Genomic DNA, 20225 nt, shown 5'->3' on the forward strand with positions numbered 1-20225 from the left:
GTATGGCGTTGAGTGAGAATGGAAATGGTTGCATTTCCCAGATGTATGTCTGTGAGCAGGGGTTGTGAGAGCTTTCTATTTTGTGCAGATGAGGGATATACATTTTATATTGAATTACACTTATTTATTTATTGTCCTATCATGGTGGAACTACATTTTAAAAATAAATTATACATCTAATGTATTTATTTATGGTCCTACATATACTGATGGAACAGTCCACAACCAACACCAGCTTTCCTTAAAGTATGGGTCGTGACCCAAAGTGGGTCTCGGACCTGTTAATGGTGGGTTGCGACGTGTCAGAGTAAATTTGTAATTATTTAATTAATTACTGGAATTGATTTGGCCAAGTGCATCTGTGCTCTCTGTTCAGTGCACTCTCTGCTTAGCAGCGGCCTCTGCTCAGTTTGGCAACTACGCAAGTGGTAGATGCCTGTGTGCTTCACGGATCAACTGATCTTTTTTCTACAGTTTTCTTGACGATCACTCCTTCCCACTCGCCATCACTCACCACTGTCATCAAATGGACTCATGCTAGCCATAAGTTCTGACTGAGCTCAATTGTCATGAAACGCAAACACAGGGATGGGTTTCTCTCTCTTTCATACAAACTTTGAGAAATATCGTGGAAAGCGCACACAAATTAATAAAACAATACGTCCTGACAAAACATCCACTGCATGATGGTAAACCCGGGGAGTTCTTTCAGAACAGGGCAGAATGCTTCAGGAAACAGTGTTTCGACAGAAGAAAAGTAAGTCAACTAGCAAGGCATTGTTGTCATTTTATAACAGGTGATGATCAGCAGAAATAAAGGAGTACTATCTCTTATAGTAGTAGATGTGAGCTTCTCTTTCAAACAATCCCCTGGCCTTGTACACAGCTAATAGCTAACATTAGCCAAACAGGCTAGCTTGTTACTGAAAATTTCAGAAAATGATGTCATGGCTTTAGAAGAATCTGATAGGCTAATTTACATAATTTGAGTCAATTGGAGGTGCACCTGTGGATGTATTTCAATGCCTACTTTCAAACTCAGTGCCTCTTTGCTTGACACCATGGGAAAATCAAAAGAAATCAGCAAAGACCTCAGAAAGAAAGTTGTAGACCTCCACAAGTCTGGTTCATCCTTGTGAGCAATTTCCAAACACCTGAAGGTACCACATTCATCTGTACATACAATAGTAAGCAAGTATAAACACCATGGGACCACGCAGCCGTCATACCGCTCAGGAAGGAGATGCGGTTCTGTCTCCTAGAGATGAAAGTACTTTGGTGCGAAAAGTGCAAATCACTCCCAGAACAACAGCAAAGGACCTTGTGAAGATGCTGGAGGAAACTGGTACAAAAGTATCTTTATCCACAGTAAAATAAGTCCTATATCGACATAACCTGAAAGGCCGCTCAGCAAGGAAGAAGCCACTGCTCCAAAACCGCAATAAAAAAGCCAGCCTACGGTTTGCAACTGCACATGGGGGACAAAGATTGTACTTTTTGGAGAAATGTCCTCTGGTCTGATGAAACAAAAATATAACTCTTTGGCCATAATGACCATCGTTATGTTTGGAGGAAAAAGGGGGAGGCTTGCAAGCTGAAGAACACCATCTCAACCTTGAATCACGGGGGTGGCAGCATCATATTGTGGGGGTGCTTTGCTGCAGGAGGGACTGGTGCACTTCACAAAATAGATGGCAACATGGGGAAGGAAATGATGTGGATATATTGAAGCAACATCTCAAGACATCAGACAGGAAGTTAAAGCTTGGTCGTAAAAGGTCTTCCAAAGGGACAATGACCACAAGCATACTTCCAAAGTTGTGGCAAAATGGCTTAAGGACAACAAAGTCAAGGTATTGGATTGGCTATCACAAAGCCCTGACCTCAATCCCATAGAAAAGTTGTGGGTGGAACTGAAAAAGCGTGTGTGAGCAAGGAGGCCCACAAACCTGACTCAGTTCCACCAGCTCTGTCAGGAGGAATGGGCCAAAATTCCTTCAACTTATTGTGGGAAGCTTGTGGAAGGCTACCCGAAACATTTGACCAAAGTTAAACAATTTAAAGGCAACGCTACCAAATACTAATTGAGTGTGTAAACTTTTCTGACCCACTGGGAATGTGATGACAGAAATAAAAGCTGAAATAAATCACTCTCTGTACTATTATTCTGACATTTCACATTCTTAAAATGAAGTGGAGATCATAACTGACCTAAGACAGGGAATTTTTACTAGGATTAAATATCAAGAATTGTGAAAAACTGAGGTTAAATGTATTTGGCTAAGGTGTTTGTAAACTTCCGACTTCAACTGTAGGTGTTTCTTTTGTCCAGGTCGGAAAGGGCAGTGTGGAGTGCAATAGCGATTGCATCATCTGTGGATCTGTTGGGGCAGTATTGGAGTGGGTCTAGGGTTTCTGGGATAATGGTGGTGATGTGAGCCATGACCAGCCTTTCAAAGAACTTCATGGCTACAGACGTGAGTGCATCGGGTTGGTAGTCATTTAGGCAGGTTACCTTCGTGATCTTGGGCACAGGGATTATGGTGGTCTGCTTGAAACATGTTGGTATTACAGAAAATGCCAGTGAAGACACTTGCCAGTTGGTCAGCACATGCTCGGAGTACACGTCCTGGTAATCCGCCTGGCCTTGTGATTGTTGACCTGTTTAAAGGCCTTAGTCACATTGGCTACGGAGAGCGTGATCACACAGTCGTCTGGAACAGCTGATGCTCTGATGCATGTTTCAGTGTTATTTGCCTCAAAACGAGCATAGAAGTAATTTAGCTTCTCTGGTACAAGCTCATTGATTTTATTTTAATTTTACCTTTATTTAACTAGGCAAGTTAGTTAAGAACAAATTCTTATTTTCAATGACGGCCTAGGAACAGTGGGTTAACTGCCTGTTCAGGGGCAGAACGACAGATTTGCACCTTGTCAGCTCAGGGGGTTTGAACTTGCAACCTTCCGGTTACTAGTCCAACACTCTAACCACTAGGCTACCCTGCCTGGCGAGCACATAATCCTAAATGAAGAGAGTACACTTTCTACTCACAGACGATTTCATACTATTATCTATACCTCTATTTACTTTAATCAAGAAAATAGAAATTCGACATATGAGCTTGTCTGACCACCCCACTTACTGCCAACTTCAAATGTCAGAATCTCCTAAAAGAGCCACAAGATGGCATTTCAAAGTTTCATTACTACAAACTCCTACATTCTGTGATCATCTTGAAATTGAACTAAATCAATAACCATAAAAAACAAAAATTCAGTTGACAACCCCCAGATTCTATGGGATGCCACCAAAGGTTTTGTAAAAAATAATTAAACTGGCATTTGCATATGGGTTGAATAAATCACAATTAAAGAAGATATCAGAATTGGAAATGTTGCATTCTAAACAAACACTCTTTTCAGACCAGGTAGCTATTACTCTTTCCAAAGTCAAGACAGAACTTAAGACAGAGGGCAAAATTAGACTCAACCATTACTTCCATGGTCCCAGTCATTTACTGGCCAACAAGCTACACAGTAATGATCAATAAGCTGATACAGCAACTATTGAGTCTGAAACAGGGGAATTACTATCAGAACCAATATTAATAAAGCAAAGATTCTCCTGCTTCTATAAATAACTGTACAACTCTGATTGTAAATACACACCAAACCAGACTAAGTACTTTCTAAAAGAAATACACCTCCTCGCTGGGAGCCCAAATCTCTCTCATTGAACTCAAACAGGCATTGGATAGCATGAAGGCAAATAACCTGGATAGGTCTATTTAAAATGTAAGAATCAATTAAGGTCATTAATGATCTGAATTATTACCACAGATTTTCACAAAGGTTCATCAGGAGAGATGTGAATACATCAAAAATTGTACTTTTATATATTAAAACAAATGTAATGATGCCACCCAGTGTTCTCACTATCGCCCCCCCCATCTTTGATAGAAACAGATATTAAACTGTTTTCCAAAATGTTGTCGTCTTGAGACTGATCCAAATTGGACCACACGGTCCTCCTTTGCTATTTTTATCTTCATACGTAGAACACCTGGCCCAGGCAATTAGTAAATTGAAGGAATATACGCAGACGATATTATTGTATAAACAGTATAGACAATGTACATTTTTATTTTTTATTGATTAAGGATCCCCGTTAGCTGATTCCAAGGCAGTAGCTACTCTCTTCCTGGGAACCAGCAACATTAAGGCAGTTATATACCATTTTAAATATTACACGACATTACATTTCAGAACACTTTTCACAACACATTAAGTGTGTTCTCTCAGGCCACCAGTCCACTATCACATATCTACAATACAAAATCCATGTGTGTAGTGTGTGTTATCATGTGCATATGTGCCTGTGTGTCTCTTCCCAGTCCCCGCTATTCCATAAGGTGTATTTTTATCATTTTTTTTAAAATCGGATTTTACTGCTTGCATCAGTTACCTGATGTGGAATAGAGTTCCATGTAGCCTTGGTTCTATGTAGTACTGTGCACCTCCCATAGTCTGTTCTGGATTTGGGGATTGTGAAGAGACCTCTAGTGGCATATGCATGGGTGTCGAGCTGTGTGCTAGTAGTTTAAAACAGACAGTTTGGTGCATTCAGCTTGTCACCATTTCTTACAAAAACAAGTAGTGATGAAATCCACTTTGAGCCATGAGAGATTTAAATGCACATTATTAATGTTATCTCTACGTGTACATTTAAGAGCCAGCCGTGCTACCCTGTTCTGAGCCAATTGTAGTGTTCCAAAGTCCCTCTTTGTGCCACCTGACCACACGACTGAACAATAGTCCAGATTAGACGTCGACCGATTATGATTTTTCAACGCCGATACCGACTATTGGAGGGCCAAAAAAGCCGATACCGATTATTCTTATTATTTTTTTGTAATAATGACAATTACAACAATACTGAATTAACACTTATTTTAACTTACTATAAAACATCAATAAAATCAATTTAGCCTCAAATAAATAATGAAACATTCAATTTGGTTTAAATAATGCAAAAACAAAGTGTTGGAGAAGAAAGTAATATGTGCCATGTAAAAATGTGTGCCATGTAAAATATGTGCCATGTAAAAAAGCTAACGTTTAAGTTCCTTGCTCAGAACATGAGAACATATGAAAGTTGGTAGTCCCTTTTAACATGAGACTTCAATATTCCAAGGTAAGAGGTTTTAGGTTGTAGTTAATATAGTATTTATAGGACTATTCCTCTCTATACCATTTGTATTTCATATACCTTTGACTATTGGATGTTCTTATAGGCACTATTGTATTGCCAGTGTAACAGTACAGCTTCCGTCCCCCTCCTCGCCCCTACTTGGGCTTGAACCAGGAACACATCGACAACAGCCACACCCGAAGCATCGTTATCCATCGCTCCACAAAAGCCAAGGGGAAAAACTACTCCAAATCTAAAAGCGAGTGAAGTTTGAAACAGTATTAGCGCACACCCAGCTAACTAGCTAGCCATTTCACATTGGTTACACCAGCCATTAGGCTGATAGGCTTGAAGTCATAAACAGCGCTGTGCTTGCGAAGAGCTGCTGGCAAAACGCACGTAAGTGCTGTTTGAATGAATGATAACGGGCCTGCTGCAGACTGCTCTATCATATCAGACTTAATTATAACATAATAACACACAGAAATACGAGCCTTTGGTCATTAATATGATCGAATCTGGAAACTATCATTTCGAAAACAAAACGTTTATTATTTCAGTGAAATACGGAACCGTTCGGTATTTTATCTAGCGGGTGGCATCCCTAAGTCTAAATATTCTTTCTACATTGCACAACCTTCAATGTATGTCATAATTACGTAAAATTCTGGCAATTAGTTCGCAATTAGCCAGGCAGCCCAAACTGTTGCATATAGCCTGACTCTGCGTGCAATGAACGCAAGAGAAATGACACAATTTCACCTCTGTCGTTCTGCCCCTGAACAAGGCAGTTAACCCACAGTTCCTAGGCAGTCATTGAAAATAAGAATGTGTTCTTAACTGACTTTGCCTAGTTAACTAAAAGGTATATATAAAATATATATATATATATATATTTTTATTAATCGGAAATCGGCGCCCAAAAATAACGATTTCCGATTGTTATGAAAACTTGAAATCGGCCCTAATTAAATCAGCCATTCCGATTAATCGGTTGACCTCTAGTCCAGATGTAACAAAACTAGGGCCTGTAGGACCTGCCTTGTTGATAAGTGTTCTTAAAAAGGCAGAGCACAGCTTTATTATGGACAGACTTTTCCCCATCTAAGCTACTGTTGTATCAACATGTTTTGACCATGACGGTTTACAGTCCAAGCAGTTTAGTCACCTCAGCTTGCTCAATTTCCACATTATTTATTACAAGATTTAGTTGAGGTTTAGGGTTTAGTGAACGATTTTATCCTAAAACACAAGGCTTTTCGTTTTTGAAATATTTAGGACTAACTTATTCCTTGCCACCCATTCTGAAACTAACTGCAGCTCTTTGTTAAGTGTTCCAGTGATTTCACTCGCTGTAGTAGCTGACCTGTATAGTGTTGAGTCATTCGCATACATAGACACACTGGCTTTACTCAAAACACCTTCACCTAAAACACCAGGCCAAATCTACACTGGAGTTGCTTACCAAGAAGACCGTGAAGGTTGTGGAGAGGCTGAGTTAGAGTTGTGATTTAAATCTGCTTGAAAATCTACGCCAAGACCTGGAAATGGTTGTCTAGCAATGATCAACAACCAATTTGAAACAGCTTGAAGAACATTGAAATGAATAACATGCAAATGTTACATAATCCAGGTGTGTAAGTCTCTTAGAGAGTTACCCAGAAAGACCCGCAGCTGTAATCAGTGCAAAAGGTGATTCTAACATGTATTGACTCATAGGCTTGAATACTTATCTATTCAAGATAGTGTTTTATTTTTCATTCATCTTTTACAAATGTTTGAATTTTTCTTCCACATTGACAGAGTATTTTGCATAGATTGTTGACATAAAATGACAATTAAATGCATTTTAATCCCACTTTGTAACAACAACAAAAAACTGAAAAAGTCAATGGGCATGAATACTAATCTCAAGGCACTGAATGGAATCATTAATTACTTACATAACCCATCTTTATAGGAAAATAATTTTGGAGCAGTGTTTGAGGATGACACTTTGGGAACTGTGCTACATAGGAAGAGAACATTCTCTCTCTTTTAGCGCTAGAAACAGCCTAATCAAATTCAAGGTGGTTCACCGTATACACTGGTCCAGGGCTAAACCTGGAAGAATATTCTCTGATTTTGATCTTACATGTGTTCCATGTAAAATAGAACTAGCCAAACTATTTCAGGTTTTGGTTTTCTGGAATGTTGATATTTAAATATGTCTCTGATATACACTGACCGTACAAAACATTAGGAAAACCTGCTCTTTCCATGACAGACTGACCAGGTGAATCCAGGTGAACGCTATGATCCCTTATTGAGGTAACTCGTTAAATCCACTTCAAAATCAGTGTAGATGAAGGGGAGGAGACCGTTTAAAGAAAGATTTTTAAGCCTTGAGACAACTGAGACATGGATTGTGTGTATGCACCATTCAGAGGGTGAACAGGCAAGACAAAAGATTTAAGTGTCTTTGAACGGGGTACAGTTGTAGGTGCCGGGCACACCGGTTTGAGTGTGTCAAGAACTGCAACGGTGCTGGGTTTTTCACGCTCAAAAATGTCCTGTGTGTATCAAGAATGGTTACACCCAAAGGACATCCAGCCAACTTGACAACTGTGTGAAGCAGTGGAGTCAACATAGGCCAGCATCCCTATTGAACGCTTTCAACACCTTGTAGAGTCCATGCCCAGATGAATTGAGGATGTTCTGAGGGCAAAAGAGGGTGCAACTCAATATAAGAAAGGTCTTCCTAATGCTTCGTACACTCAGTGTATATGACACTTTCATTGATCCGGGGGAAATCACATCTCTGATGTCAAGTAGAACTCTGAGGCCCTGCATTCCTGCCTAGTTAAACTCTGGTAATACACACAGCAGGGGCGACTGTAAACTCAGTAACACGCATGGGGTTACGTTATGGGGGCTGCACCCAGGAGGTAAGGTGTTTGGTGTGACAGTCACCTGGTGTACAACTAGCGATGCTGACAAATAACCAGAGATGGGAGTTTAATGATTTTGCTCGTAATGTGCTCCAAAACACCCCTGAAATTTCAGAGAGCCTTCTGTCTGACTTGAAGGCCACTTTTTCTATACGATTTAAATTTGATGGGAGAGCAGTTGAAAGACGAATCAAGCAAAAGTGAGTTTCTTCCAACCTCTTCAGCAGTGAGAGACACTGGTGTTAGAACTAACCCAGATCTTTATGAGGCTTTTGAAGTGAGGGATAGTTTGTAACTTCTTGTGTTCATTTTCCCCCCACAATTCACAGCAACCAGGGCAATGATCTCTAGTGGATATTATCAGAAAATAATGGCATTGGAGTAATACAAGTCTTAACACTAGTCTAAAGTAACTAGTCTTAAAAAGTTCAACAAGGACTATTTTATCTCACCAAGGGGAAAATTGGTTGTATCTGGACTATAGACTAGTGCATAGATATTGAACCACAAGACTGAATGAAATTAACCTGCAGTTTAAAAATACATAAAAACAAGACAACCCCTTGAGATAGTCTTTCTGACTACAAAACAATGCAAAACCTTTCAAGCACAACCCATGCTTTTTGACATAGGTTTTCACAGCCTACACGTGCGAGGAAAGGAGGAGTGATAGAGTAAAAAGGGGGGGCAGAAGGAGGGAGAGAGAGGAGGGGTATTTGTCTACTGTGTGCGCGGCGCAGACGCAGGGGTTGTGCTGTTCATTTAATGCAAGGTTAGGCAGGCATCGCTGATGAATGGACTGTCGACAGGAGAACAAAAGCAGGAGCTCCATCATACACACCCACACACATTCTCTCCCTCACACGTGGTCCACGCGCAGGGCAGAAGTTACCAATAGGCAAAGATCTAAGATTAGGCGCCTCTAAAATCCTAACATTAACCCATAAGGGGGGAAACACGAAACTGGCCAGTGTCTATGGAAAATTTCTTCCAACTCCCACAGTCTGCCCACTATCCACAAAACCCCTTTGAAATACTGGTCAAACACAGACACCCAAGGGCCACCCTTAACACCTGTCACCAGAGATTCTGTTAATTGTCACATTTTCAGTCAAATGCTCGGTCACTTACAGAGATTTGAAGGAAAAATATGCCTGGCAATTTTTTTTTTATACAAGATAATTAACACAAAAGCACAAAAAACATGGATTTAAATTACTGTTTTTAGCCCGATCATATCATTTTTTGTTTCACTTTTCTCATTGCACTAGGCTCTAAACCTAGAACAGGTCATCCACATTCCAAGAAAAGGAACAAATAAAAAAGGTGGATGTGTTCAATTATGTGGCCGAGAAAAGAGGAAAAATGAGAGGATGTTTACAAATTCCATTAGATCCACGGGGCCGACCAAGAGCAGAAGCAGATAATAACCAGCTATTGATTAACTTTTGAAATAGTGGAGAGAGACACTGCACAATGCTCTCAGAAATACAATGGGCCACCAAAGACAAATCACTTGCCGGAGTCCACCAGGGCTATTTCTGCTCTCTGTTCTCTCTCTGTGTGTTGCTTCGCAAATGGCACCTTGTTCCCTTCATAGTGCACTGCGTTTGACCAGAGCCCTATGCCGATCAGTCTGTGAGCTTCCCAGAGGAGGGGTAGACAAAGAGCCGCGGTGTGAGTGCCTGCCAGCACAGTACAGAATAGACTAGATGATAGGTGGATGACAGTTCACCGTACAGAGTGAACTATCATCCACCCCCTGCCTAGTGCCTAAGATTGGTTACGGAGAAGATGTAAACAAGGGGTCTCTGACTCCGGTCCTGAAAGCGTCTGGAAGTGTGGGCTTTTGCTCCACTGCAAGCACTTACGAAAATGCTTCAAAAGAATCAACTATACCATGGTTATCACTATCAGTCCAGGTTTATCAGGTGTGTTAGAGCTGTTAGTGTTAGATTCTTTATTTGGATATTCCTTTTGGTTATAATGTTTATTTTTATTCTGCCCCTCAACATCCCCATATACACAAAGCACGTTGAGAGGCTCAGGGTCAGCCACATTTCAGCACACCTCGATGTAGAGCAATTTTGGGTTTAAGTGCCTTGCTCAAGGGCACATGACGGTGGTTTGTACTCGGGATAAGAGACAGATAAGAGAAAGCAGTTCCCAGTAGGCATGAAATGGCACAGAACGCTTCTAAATGGGGAGGCAATACCTGAACTTGTCCTATAAGAGCACTCAATTTCTGCTGGAAAATGCCAAGTTGTGCCATATTGAACATGACGCAAATCCACCACCACCCCACTGTAGAGTTTTGACCTGATTAGTAATTGGAGAAGGCACCAAAATGTGCATATTTAATAAAGATTAAATATGCATTAAATGTTTATATTTAAGGTACAGAAGGAACACACCACATATGTAACAAGGTCTCCCTTGTGTGACAAACTCCCTTCACATGTGACGCAACATGCATGTAGTCAGCCACACCTGGGGATCAGGAGGATTGTCTATCCATCACACTGGTGTACCACCCACCTCACCCTTCCTAGCCAATTAGCTGGCCCCATTTATCACCACACCTGTGATCAATCCTCACCGCTGACAGCCTTGATTAACTCAGAAGATTGAGTTAGGTGTGTGTGTGTGTGTGCGCACGACTCACCGTGCAGTCCGTGCTGTCTGTTATCTTTAGGCAGAAGTCTGATGCAAACTCCAGCTCAGAGAGAGACACTGCGTTACAATCGATCCCCTGAGGAGAGGAGTCCACAAACAAAAGATCAATGCACACACTTTCACAACAAACCAGGAAATTATAACACACTTTTGGTCTTATCAAGCAAGAAACAGAAGAACAGTGAAGTATCAGCGATACAAGACAACTAAGCACTTGTACTAAAGGTGACTGCTTTCCCCTGTTCTTGAGTACAATTCACCAAAAACAGAATACTTGCCAAAACAAGAGGTTAGACTCCCCAACAAAGGACTTACATACCTAAAAAAGTACAACAACTAGGGACGGTTTTATACCCCGTTTCAATTTCACCTTCTAAAGCACATTCCTTAACATTCTGAGAGGAAAAATGCAATAACTGTTTGAACAGGGATTTGCAATTCCCTGAGAGACAGGCTCTTAATTTTACGCCGTTCCGACCATCCTTAATGGAATGTTATTGGATCGTATCAGAGTGAGGCAATGGATGGAAATCCATGCAATTTGGGCCAAGGGGGAGCTGTCCATTTTTCACTAAAGGGGAGAAATTATCGATTAGAGGATTCAAATTATATTATTTCACCTGCTCCGCTCGTTCATCATGGGAGAGACATGGAAAAGAACATGCTACTTCACAAAATGGAGGATGGGTAGAGGAAGGAGCGTCCATGGAAAAGACAGAGAATATGATAAAAATGGTTTTAAAAAGGTATCCATGCTCTAATTTGTGTGTGTGATATAGAAAGTCCATTAGGAAATGCAATGTGTGTGTATATGGTGTATGTAAGTGCAGGATCTGTGAGGAGGATTGTGCTTGTAATGTGTGTGTGTTGTACTCTCCCTGCAGTGTTTGTGTATGTCTAGTCTCTCTGCGCTGTGTGTGTGTGTTTTCTCCATCAGCTCAGTGAGTGCCTCTCCATCTGCAGGGGGGACAGAGTAATGAAGTTTCCTAAAGAGGAACTTAAACAAGGATTAGACTTATCAATCACCCAGCACTAGAGCACTGCCACACACAACAACAACCTGCCTCCAGGGACCTCTCTCTCTCTCTCTCTACGACTAACTCTTTCCCTCGCTCGGTATTCACCCTCTACACCCACTCTATTTCTGTAACCTTTTTCCTTTCTCTATACCTTGAGTGTGTATATACCTGTATGACTGCAGGTTGAGAGATGAGTGTGTCTGGTTTGAGGACCTGCACCACGGCCTCTGGCACCACGGCCCTCTTCATGCACGCCATCTTGAACCCGTATACGTCATCCCAGAATGCAATGCGGTCCTGGTGCTTCTCCGTGTCGCCCACTGCCGCCAGGCTGATGGTGCAACGATCAGGGTAGACTAAAAAGAGAGTAAGAGGGTGAGATGTATGGACAGACTGAACATAGAGGAGAAGAGGGATAGGGGATATGGGATAGGGATATTCATTTGAAATTATTTCACTATTCGAATATCGTGATTTTTTTCAATTTGGAAAAATAAATAAATACAAATAAATAAATCCTCTACTCTCATCACCAATCACATCACTAGCCTTAGAGCGTAGGACTAGTAACCGAAAGGTTGCAAGTTCAAATCCCTGAGCTGACAAGGTACAAATCTGTCGTTCTGCCCCTGAACAGGCAGTTAACCCACCGTTCCTAGGCTGTCATTGAAAATAAGAATGTGTTCTTAACTGACTTGCCTAGTTAAATAAAGCTAAAATACAATTTTTAAAATGCCACAACAGCAGACATTGTGCAGTTGTTTTCATGGTGTTATATCTGTAGTTTTTAACTAACAGTAGACTAGGCTAACAGTAACAATGAAAGAGAAGTCTGCTGTCGCCATCAGAGAACTGAGTGATTTGCATTGATCTGTTTCTTGTGTTGTGGACCCTCTGTTGGTTCGTACCTGTACCAGGCTAATTGCTATTTGAAGTGGGGAAAATGCGCTATGATAGTAAAATGCCTTTTCATGTAAAACGCAACCCATAAGCCATAGCCCATGAGATAGAAAATGAGCTTGAAAATAAAACAATCACTCCTGATATTCAATTAACCGTGCCCATCCCTATTAGGGAGGGAGTGGAGATATATGACCAAGTCCGGATACCCGTGCTTGCATACTAAATAGTAGGTTGTTTGGGTACACAGCGTTTCAAAAATGTGTTACACTTTAAAATGCCAGGATGCCATACTCATTTCGTCTTTTAATATAGTACGAATTTGCTGCATCGCATTGAGGAAGAAAATCATATTTTCAGACCAACATGTGTTTGACAACAGCTGACAATCATATAAGGGGACAGGCCGTACCAAAACGAACAAATGGCTAAAAATAATGCAATTGCGCATTCTCAATATGGTTGAGCATAGTATGTTGATATTTGTTGCATACTGCATATATTTTACCAAACAGTACATTCTAAATAGTATGTAGCACTATCAGTACACAGTATGTAGATTTAGTAAAGTAGCATGCAAGATCGATTTCAGACACAGCCTCAGTCTACGGTGGAGATGACCACCACAGTGTGTGATCAAAGATGACAGAAAGCTAAAGGCACATTTATATTGGTCAGACACTGGGCGACTGTCGCTTATATATGAATTAAGAGTTCTGAGGAGTCTGGCTTTGAGTTGGACGCCTTTTCCCCCTGATTCCACAGCTGAATCTGAATTCCTGACTTGCTATCAACACTGCAGTTGCGTGCATGATCGGGACCTTTAAATTGGGAACTGTCACTGGAAGCTCTGGACTCTGGAGGCGCACTGGAGGTCTGGTGCATGGTGCCGGCACTGGTGATAGTGGGCTGGTGACACGCACCTTAGGGCGAGTGCGGGGAGCAGGCACAGGACGTACTGGACTGTGGAGGCGCACTGGAGATCTGGAGCGTAGAGCTGGCACAATGAGTCCTGGCTGGATGCTCACTTGAGCCCGGCAAGTGAGGGTCGCTGGCCAGGATGCACTGGGCTGTGCAGATGCACCGGAGACACAGTACGCAGAGCTGGCGCAGGATATCCTGGTCCAAGGAGGTGTACTGGAGGCCAGGAGCGCTGAGCCGACACCATCTGTCCTGGCTGGGTGCCCATTCTAGCCCGGCAAATGTGAGGAGCTGGAATAGTGCGCACCGGGCTATGAATGCGAACTGGAGACACTGCGCATCACTGTGTAACACGGTGTCTGACCAGTCCCACGCTCCCCACGGTAAGCACGAGGAGTTGGCTCAGGTCTCCAACCTGACTCAGCCAATCTCCCCGTGTGCCCCCAAAACATTTTTTTATGGGGCTGCCTCTCGTGCTTATCTCGTTGGTACAACTCCTCATAATATCGACATTCCGCTTTCGCTGCCTCTATCTCTTCCTTAGGACGGCGATACTCCCCAGCCTGCGTACTCCCCGTGCCTACGCTGCTTGGTCCATTTTTGGTGGGATCTTCTGTCACGTTCGTTATAAAGATCGGACCAAGGCGCAGCGTGGTATGAGTACATTCTTCTTTATTTAAAGAATGAACACTGAACAAACTAACAAAATAACAATATGAAACGTGAAGCTATAAAAACGAGTCCTGAGAGGCAGACAAGATCCCACAAACACCAAAGGGAAATGGCTACCTAAATATGATCCCCAATCAGAGACAACAATAAACAGCAGCCTCTTATTGGGAACCATATGAGAGTCACACCCTGACCTAACCAAAATATAAAGAAAACAGAGATATCTCAGGTCAGGGCGTGACAGGGAGTAGCAGCAGTGTAAAAACAAAAGGGGGGGGGGGGGGTCAATGTAAACAGTCCAGGTGGCCATTTGATTAATTGTTCAGCAGTCTTATGGCTTAGAGGTAGTCTGACAAATCTTTGGTCCTTCCTCTGACACAAAATAGTATATAGGTCCTGGATGTCAGTAAGCTTGGCCCCAGTGATGTACTGGCACTACCCTCTGTCGCCTTACGCACTACCCTCTGTAGCGCCTGAGGGGGAAAAAGGTGTTGTCGTGCCCTCTTCAAGACTTTCTTGGTGTGTTTGGACCATTATAGTTGTTGGCGATATGGACACCAAGGAACTTGAAACGCTCGAACCGCTCCACTAGAGCCCCGTCGATGTTAATTGGGGCCTGTTCGGCCCGCCTTTTCCATAATCAGCTCCTGTCTTGCTCATGTTGAGGAAGAGGTTGTTGTCCTGGCACCACATGGCCAGGTCTCTGATGACCTCCCTATAGGCTGCCTCGTCGTTGATCAGGCCTACCACTGTTGTGTCACCAGCAAACTTAATGATGGTGTTGGAAGTCGTGCTTGGCCACACAGTCGTGGGTGAACAGGGAGTATAGGAGGGGAAGAGGGGCCCCAATGTTGAGGATCAGCTTGGCAGATGTGTTGTTGCGTACCCTTACCACCTGGGAGTGGCCCGTCAGGAAGTCCAGGATCCAGTTGCAGAGGGAGGTGTTTAGTCCCAGGTTCCTTAGCACTATGGTGTTGAACGCTGAGCTGTAGTCAATGAACAGCATTCTCACATAGGTGTTCCTTTTGTCCAGGTAGGAAAGGACAGTGTGGAGTGCGATTGAGAATGCATCATCTGTGGATGTGTAGGGGCGGTATGTGAATTTGAGTGGGTCTAGGGTTTACGCCACGATAGTGTTGATGTGAGCCATGACCAGCCTTTCAAAGCACTTCATGGCTACCGACGTGAGTGCTACCGGGGGGGTTATCATTTAAGCAGCTTACCTTCGCTTAATTGGGCACAGGTACTATGGTGGTTTGTTTGAAACACGTAGGTATTACAAACTCGGTCAGGGAGAGGTTGAAAATCCCAGTGAAGACACTTGCCAGTTGGTTCGCGCATGCCTTGAGTACATGTCCTGGTAATCTATCTGGCCCCGCGGCTTTCGGAATGTTGACCTGTTTAGAAAACTTCTTCGGGATCGGTGTCCCTTCCACGGGACAGTTGCGCTAACGTAGGCTAATGCGATTAGCATGAGGTTGTAAGTAACAAGAATATTTCCCAGCACATAGACATATCTGATATTGGCAGAAAGCTTAAATTCTTGTTAATCTAACTGCACTGTCCAATTTACAGTAGCTATTACAGTGAAATAATACCATGCTATTGTTTGACCATGAAAAGTTACTAATAAACAAATTAGGCACATTTGGGCAGTCGTGACACAACATTTTGAACAGAAATGCAATGGTTAATTGGATCAGTCTAAAACTTTGCACATACACTGCTGCAATCAGTGCTAAATCATCACCCGTTTGGCGAAGTAGGCTGTGATTCGATGAGAAATGAACAGGCACCGCATCGATTACATGCAACGCAGGATACACTAGATAAACTAGTAATATCATCAACCATGTGTAGTAAACTAGTGATTATGTGAAGATTGATTGTTTTTACAAGTTTATTGCTAGCTAGCAACTTATCTTGGCTTCTTGCTGCCCTCGCGTAACAGCTAGTCAGCCTGCCACGCAGGCCCCTCGTGGAGTGCAATGTAAGGCAGGTGGTTAGAGCGTTGGACTAGTAACCGGAAGGTTGCAAAAACGAATCCCCGAGGCTGACAAGGTAAAAATCTGTCATTCTGCCCCTGAACATGGCAGTTAACTCACCGTTTCTAGGCCGTCATTGAAAATAAGAATGTGTTCTTAACTGACTTGCCTAGTTTAATAAAGGTGTAAAAATATATATTTTAAAAATATCGGCCAAATCGGTGTCCAAAAATACTGATTTCCGATCGGCCATTCCGATGAATCGGTCGACCTCTACTTAAAAGTTTTTTCTTTCAAATGGTACCAAGAACATGCATATCCTTGATGCCTGAGTTACAACAGTTAGATTTGGGTATGTCATTTTAGGCAAACATTGTAAACAAAGGGGCAGATCCTTCCTCTTGCTCAGTTGTGCACTTGGGCCTCCCACTCTTTCTATTCTGGTTAGAGCCAGTTTGCGCGGTTCTGTGAAGGGAGTTAGAAACAGCGATGTATGATATCTTCAGTTTCTTGAAAATTCCCCCATGGAATAGCCTTCATTTCTCAGAACAAGAATAGACTGCCGAGTTTCAGAAGAATGTTCTTTGTTTATGGCCATTTTGAGCCTGTAATCGAACCCACAAATGCTGATGCTCCAAATACTCAACTAGTCTAAAGAAGGCCAGTTTGTAGCTTCTTTAATCAGGACAACAGTTTTCAGCTGTGCTAACATAATTGCAAAAGGGTTTTCTTATGATCAATTAGCCTTTTAAAATGATAAACTTGGATTAGCTAACACAACGTGCCATTAGGTCACGGGAGTGATGGTTGCTGATAACGGGCCTCTGTACGCCTACGTAGATATTCCCTAAAAAAATCTGCTGTTTCCAACAAAGTCAACAATGTATTTATAATCAATTTGATGTTGTTTTAATGGACAACAAATTAGCTTTTCTTTCAAAAACAAGGACATTTCTAAGTGACTCCAAACTTTTGAAAAGTAGTATATATATATATATAGTAGTATATATATATATATATATATTCAGTATACTGTATATCAGTTTACAAGGCAGGTACAACAGTGAACAATTTGACTAGATCTGATTACATGTTACCATATTTAGCTTACCATATGCTGACCAATTTCTCATAGAAGTTATAAAAGAGGAAAGGAGGCAAGGAAGTTCTTGAAAACATTACCCTAACAGTATGAAACATGAATTTCCCTCTCGGATTGAACCCCCATTATAAGAGACTTTGTTGCTGCGAGACTCGGCATCCATTTCATAAAGCACCAGAAACGAGTATATCCATCAAATACCAGACCTTTATGGCCGCTCTATCCTACTTTTTACACTTTGTCAATACTGACCTGGTTTGTGACTCATGTTTATGACTGGGACAAAACATGCTTTATGTAGAATCCATTTTTTAAGTATTTTTTTTTTAAAAGCATTCCTGCAACTCAGAATTAAATCAAGGGAGTAATTCACCTCGATACAGCCACAGAGCCAAACCAGGCTCTGGTTATACGAAGACATTAAACCCCATCTGAATGTATTCTATAAACATTAAACCATGCATTTGAAATGAACATTAAACATGAGTCTTAATGTGTTTTGTAAACGTTAAACATCTAAAAATGAGTTCATCTGACTGGTTAATCGGCTTGGTGATTTGGCAGAGGCTGAAGTGCTTGGGGCCATGGCTGTTCCCCCCCGCCCCCATGGAGGGACATTACAGCCATATGCTTAAGTGCTAGAAATTAAGAAAGATATAACCACTTCAAAGTTGTCACAAAATAACCTACTGTCACAAACACAATATCAAAGAGTAGACTGTACATGACACGCGAGCGCGCACACACACACACACACACACACACACACACACACCTGACTGGCGGGAAGCTACGGACAGCAGAATGTCTTTATTGCAACAACTGCTGTCTACTGTCGAACTCATTGTGAAATCCATGGACGAGTATTGCTTTGGTGCTAAACATGGATACATGCACATTCTTTTAAAAAGAAAGGAAAGATGACAGGAAAACAGTAGTATGTAGTTGGGTAGGACGGCAAAAAAGAAAGACGCGGAAAGGTGTTCAAGTCTCCAGCCAACTAAGCCATAGACTGTTTTCATTGCTTCCACACGGCAAGCGGTACCGGAGCATCAAGTCTCACACCAACAGGCTCCTGAACAGCTTCTAGCCCCAAGCCATAAGACTGCTAAATAGCTAACAAAATGTCTACACTGACCCTTCTATTTTATACAAAAAATGTGCACTCCCATGCACACTCAATCTAGGAACATTTTACATACTGACACTCCAACACACACACACACACACACACACATACATAACACACACACACACACACATTCATTCTGAGTCAACAGAAGCACACACTCACAGTACAATCATCATATTCGCTGCTGCTACTCTGTTTATAATATATCCTGATGCCTGGTTACCTTACCCCTATACATACTGTATCTAACCCTGCCACTCCAGCATCCCTGCACATTGTAAATATGGTATTGGCAGTGGCACTGGAACTGATCCTATATATAGCTCACTTACTTCCTCGTGTTCTAGTACTACTGCGTTGTTGGAAAAGATCAACCAAGAAAGGCATATCACCGTACCGGTGCGCATGACAATAAAAACATGAATGCCAGAAGAAGCATAACGCCTTCTCAGCGTAGAAAAACGTACTGCTACATATCCAGGCAGCAACGAGCTCATGTTTGTCCATACAACTGTGTATGTCAGACTTAGTTAGTGCGTGAACAGTCGCGGGTTGGACCTAGTTGATAATGTTCGCTAGTGAGAGTGCAAGACCAAGACAAGCAGGCAATAGTCATACATTGAGAGACGTGTCCGGCAATGTTTTAATAATTGTCATTTTTATATCTGCCAAAAAAGCAGACAATGACCTGCTAAGGGAAACACTCGGCAAAGGTTAAGTTTGTTGTTGTGGTGCTAATTTGAGTTGTGTTTTTTTGACAATCCTCATATAAGATGTTATGGCACTTAATAATTAACTATTATCCTGCACTTCGTGTATTCCCCTGACATGGTCTCTCAGCCAGCACGCACGCACACACACCAGGACACACACACACAGTATTGCTCTCATTTATTCATGCGACAAGGCCACAGAAGACAATCATACAGTGACAGAAGAAACCTTGCACAGACTGTTCTGTCTGACTACCAGTAACCGAAAGGTTGCTGGAAGGAATCCCCGAGCTGACAAGGTAAAAATTTGTCGTTCTGCCCCTGAGCACGGCAGTTAACTCACTGTTCCCTGGGCGCCGAAGACATAGATGTCGATTAAGGTAACCCCCGTACCTCTCTGATCGCAGAATAGCGCATATTAGCAAATTAACATACTCCCCTCCCCATGGTCAATAATACAAGCTATCCACCTCATTTTAAAACGTTGCTATGGGCACAGCCAAACAACGGAAGTGATGGATTCCACTTCGGCTTTACTTCCCTACTGCAGTTTGTCGGTGGCAAACTTGCCAGAGTAAAATATTTGAAAAAGTCAATTTAGAGAGTATAAAAGTCAAGTAAACAAGTCTAAGTGTATAAGTGTAATTTTATGCGGATTTAATTTGTTCGCTTATGTTAGCTAGACTTACTAGTAGGCTAGTTCTGTTGTGATAACATTAGTTGTGTTGTGTCAGAAACAGGAAGACTCTGAATGGATGGTGACAGCTATGTGATGAGTGTCTCACGGGCTCCTCTGATTGGCTCTTCAGCCACGGTGACACCTGCCACCCATGACGACAGATTTGTCATTTAATTTTTCCCTGGATTACTGGAGCAAGTGAGTAATTATAAGGGCCAGGTGAGAGGAGGGGGATGCTGATTGGGAAGGAATGGAACAGGCCTGAAAAAGAAAGGGGGAGGGAAGAAGAGAAAGAGAGAGATAGG

At 42.1% G+C, this 20225-nt stretch overlaps 1 protein-coding gene across 2 annotated transcripts in view; it reads right to left on the bottom strand.

Moving 5' to 3' along the window:
• prmt3 (protein arginine methyltransferase 3) overlaps positions 1-20225 on the bottom strand; it is a 94278-nt gene that overhangs the window by 36744 nt on the left and 37309 nt on the right. For both annotated transcript variants that reach the window (XM_024418433.2, XM_024418434.2), the window contains 2 exons: positions 11985-12172; positions 10787-10873 (listed from right to left, as the gene is read on the bottom strand). In XM_024418433.2, coding sequence (XP_024274201.1) covers positions 10787-10873; positions 11985-12172 — 275 coding nt within the window. The remainder of the gene's footprint in view (positions 1-10786; positions 10874-11984; positions 12173-20225) is intronic.

The sequence above is a fragment of the Oncorhynchus tshawytscha genome, linkage group LG04 (assembly GCF_018296145.1).
Source record: "Oncorhynchus tshawytscha isolate Ot180627B linkage group LG04, Otsh_v2.0, whole genome shotgun sequence".
Classification (NCBI taxonomy): domain Eukaryota; kingdom Metazoa; phylum Chordata; class Actinopteri; order Salmoniformes; family Salmonidae; genus Oncorhynchus; species Oncorhynchus tshawytscha.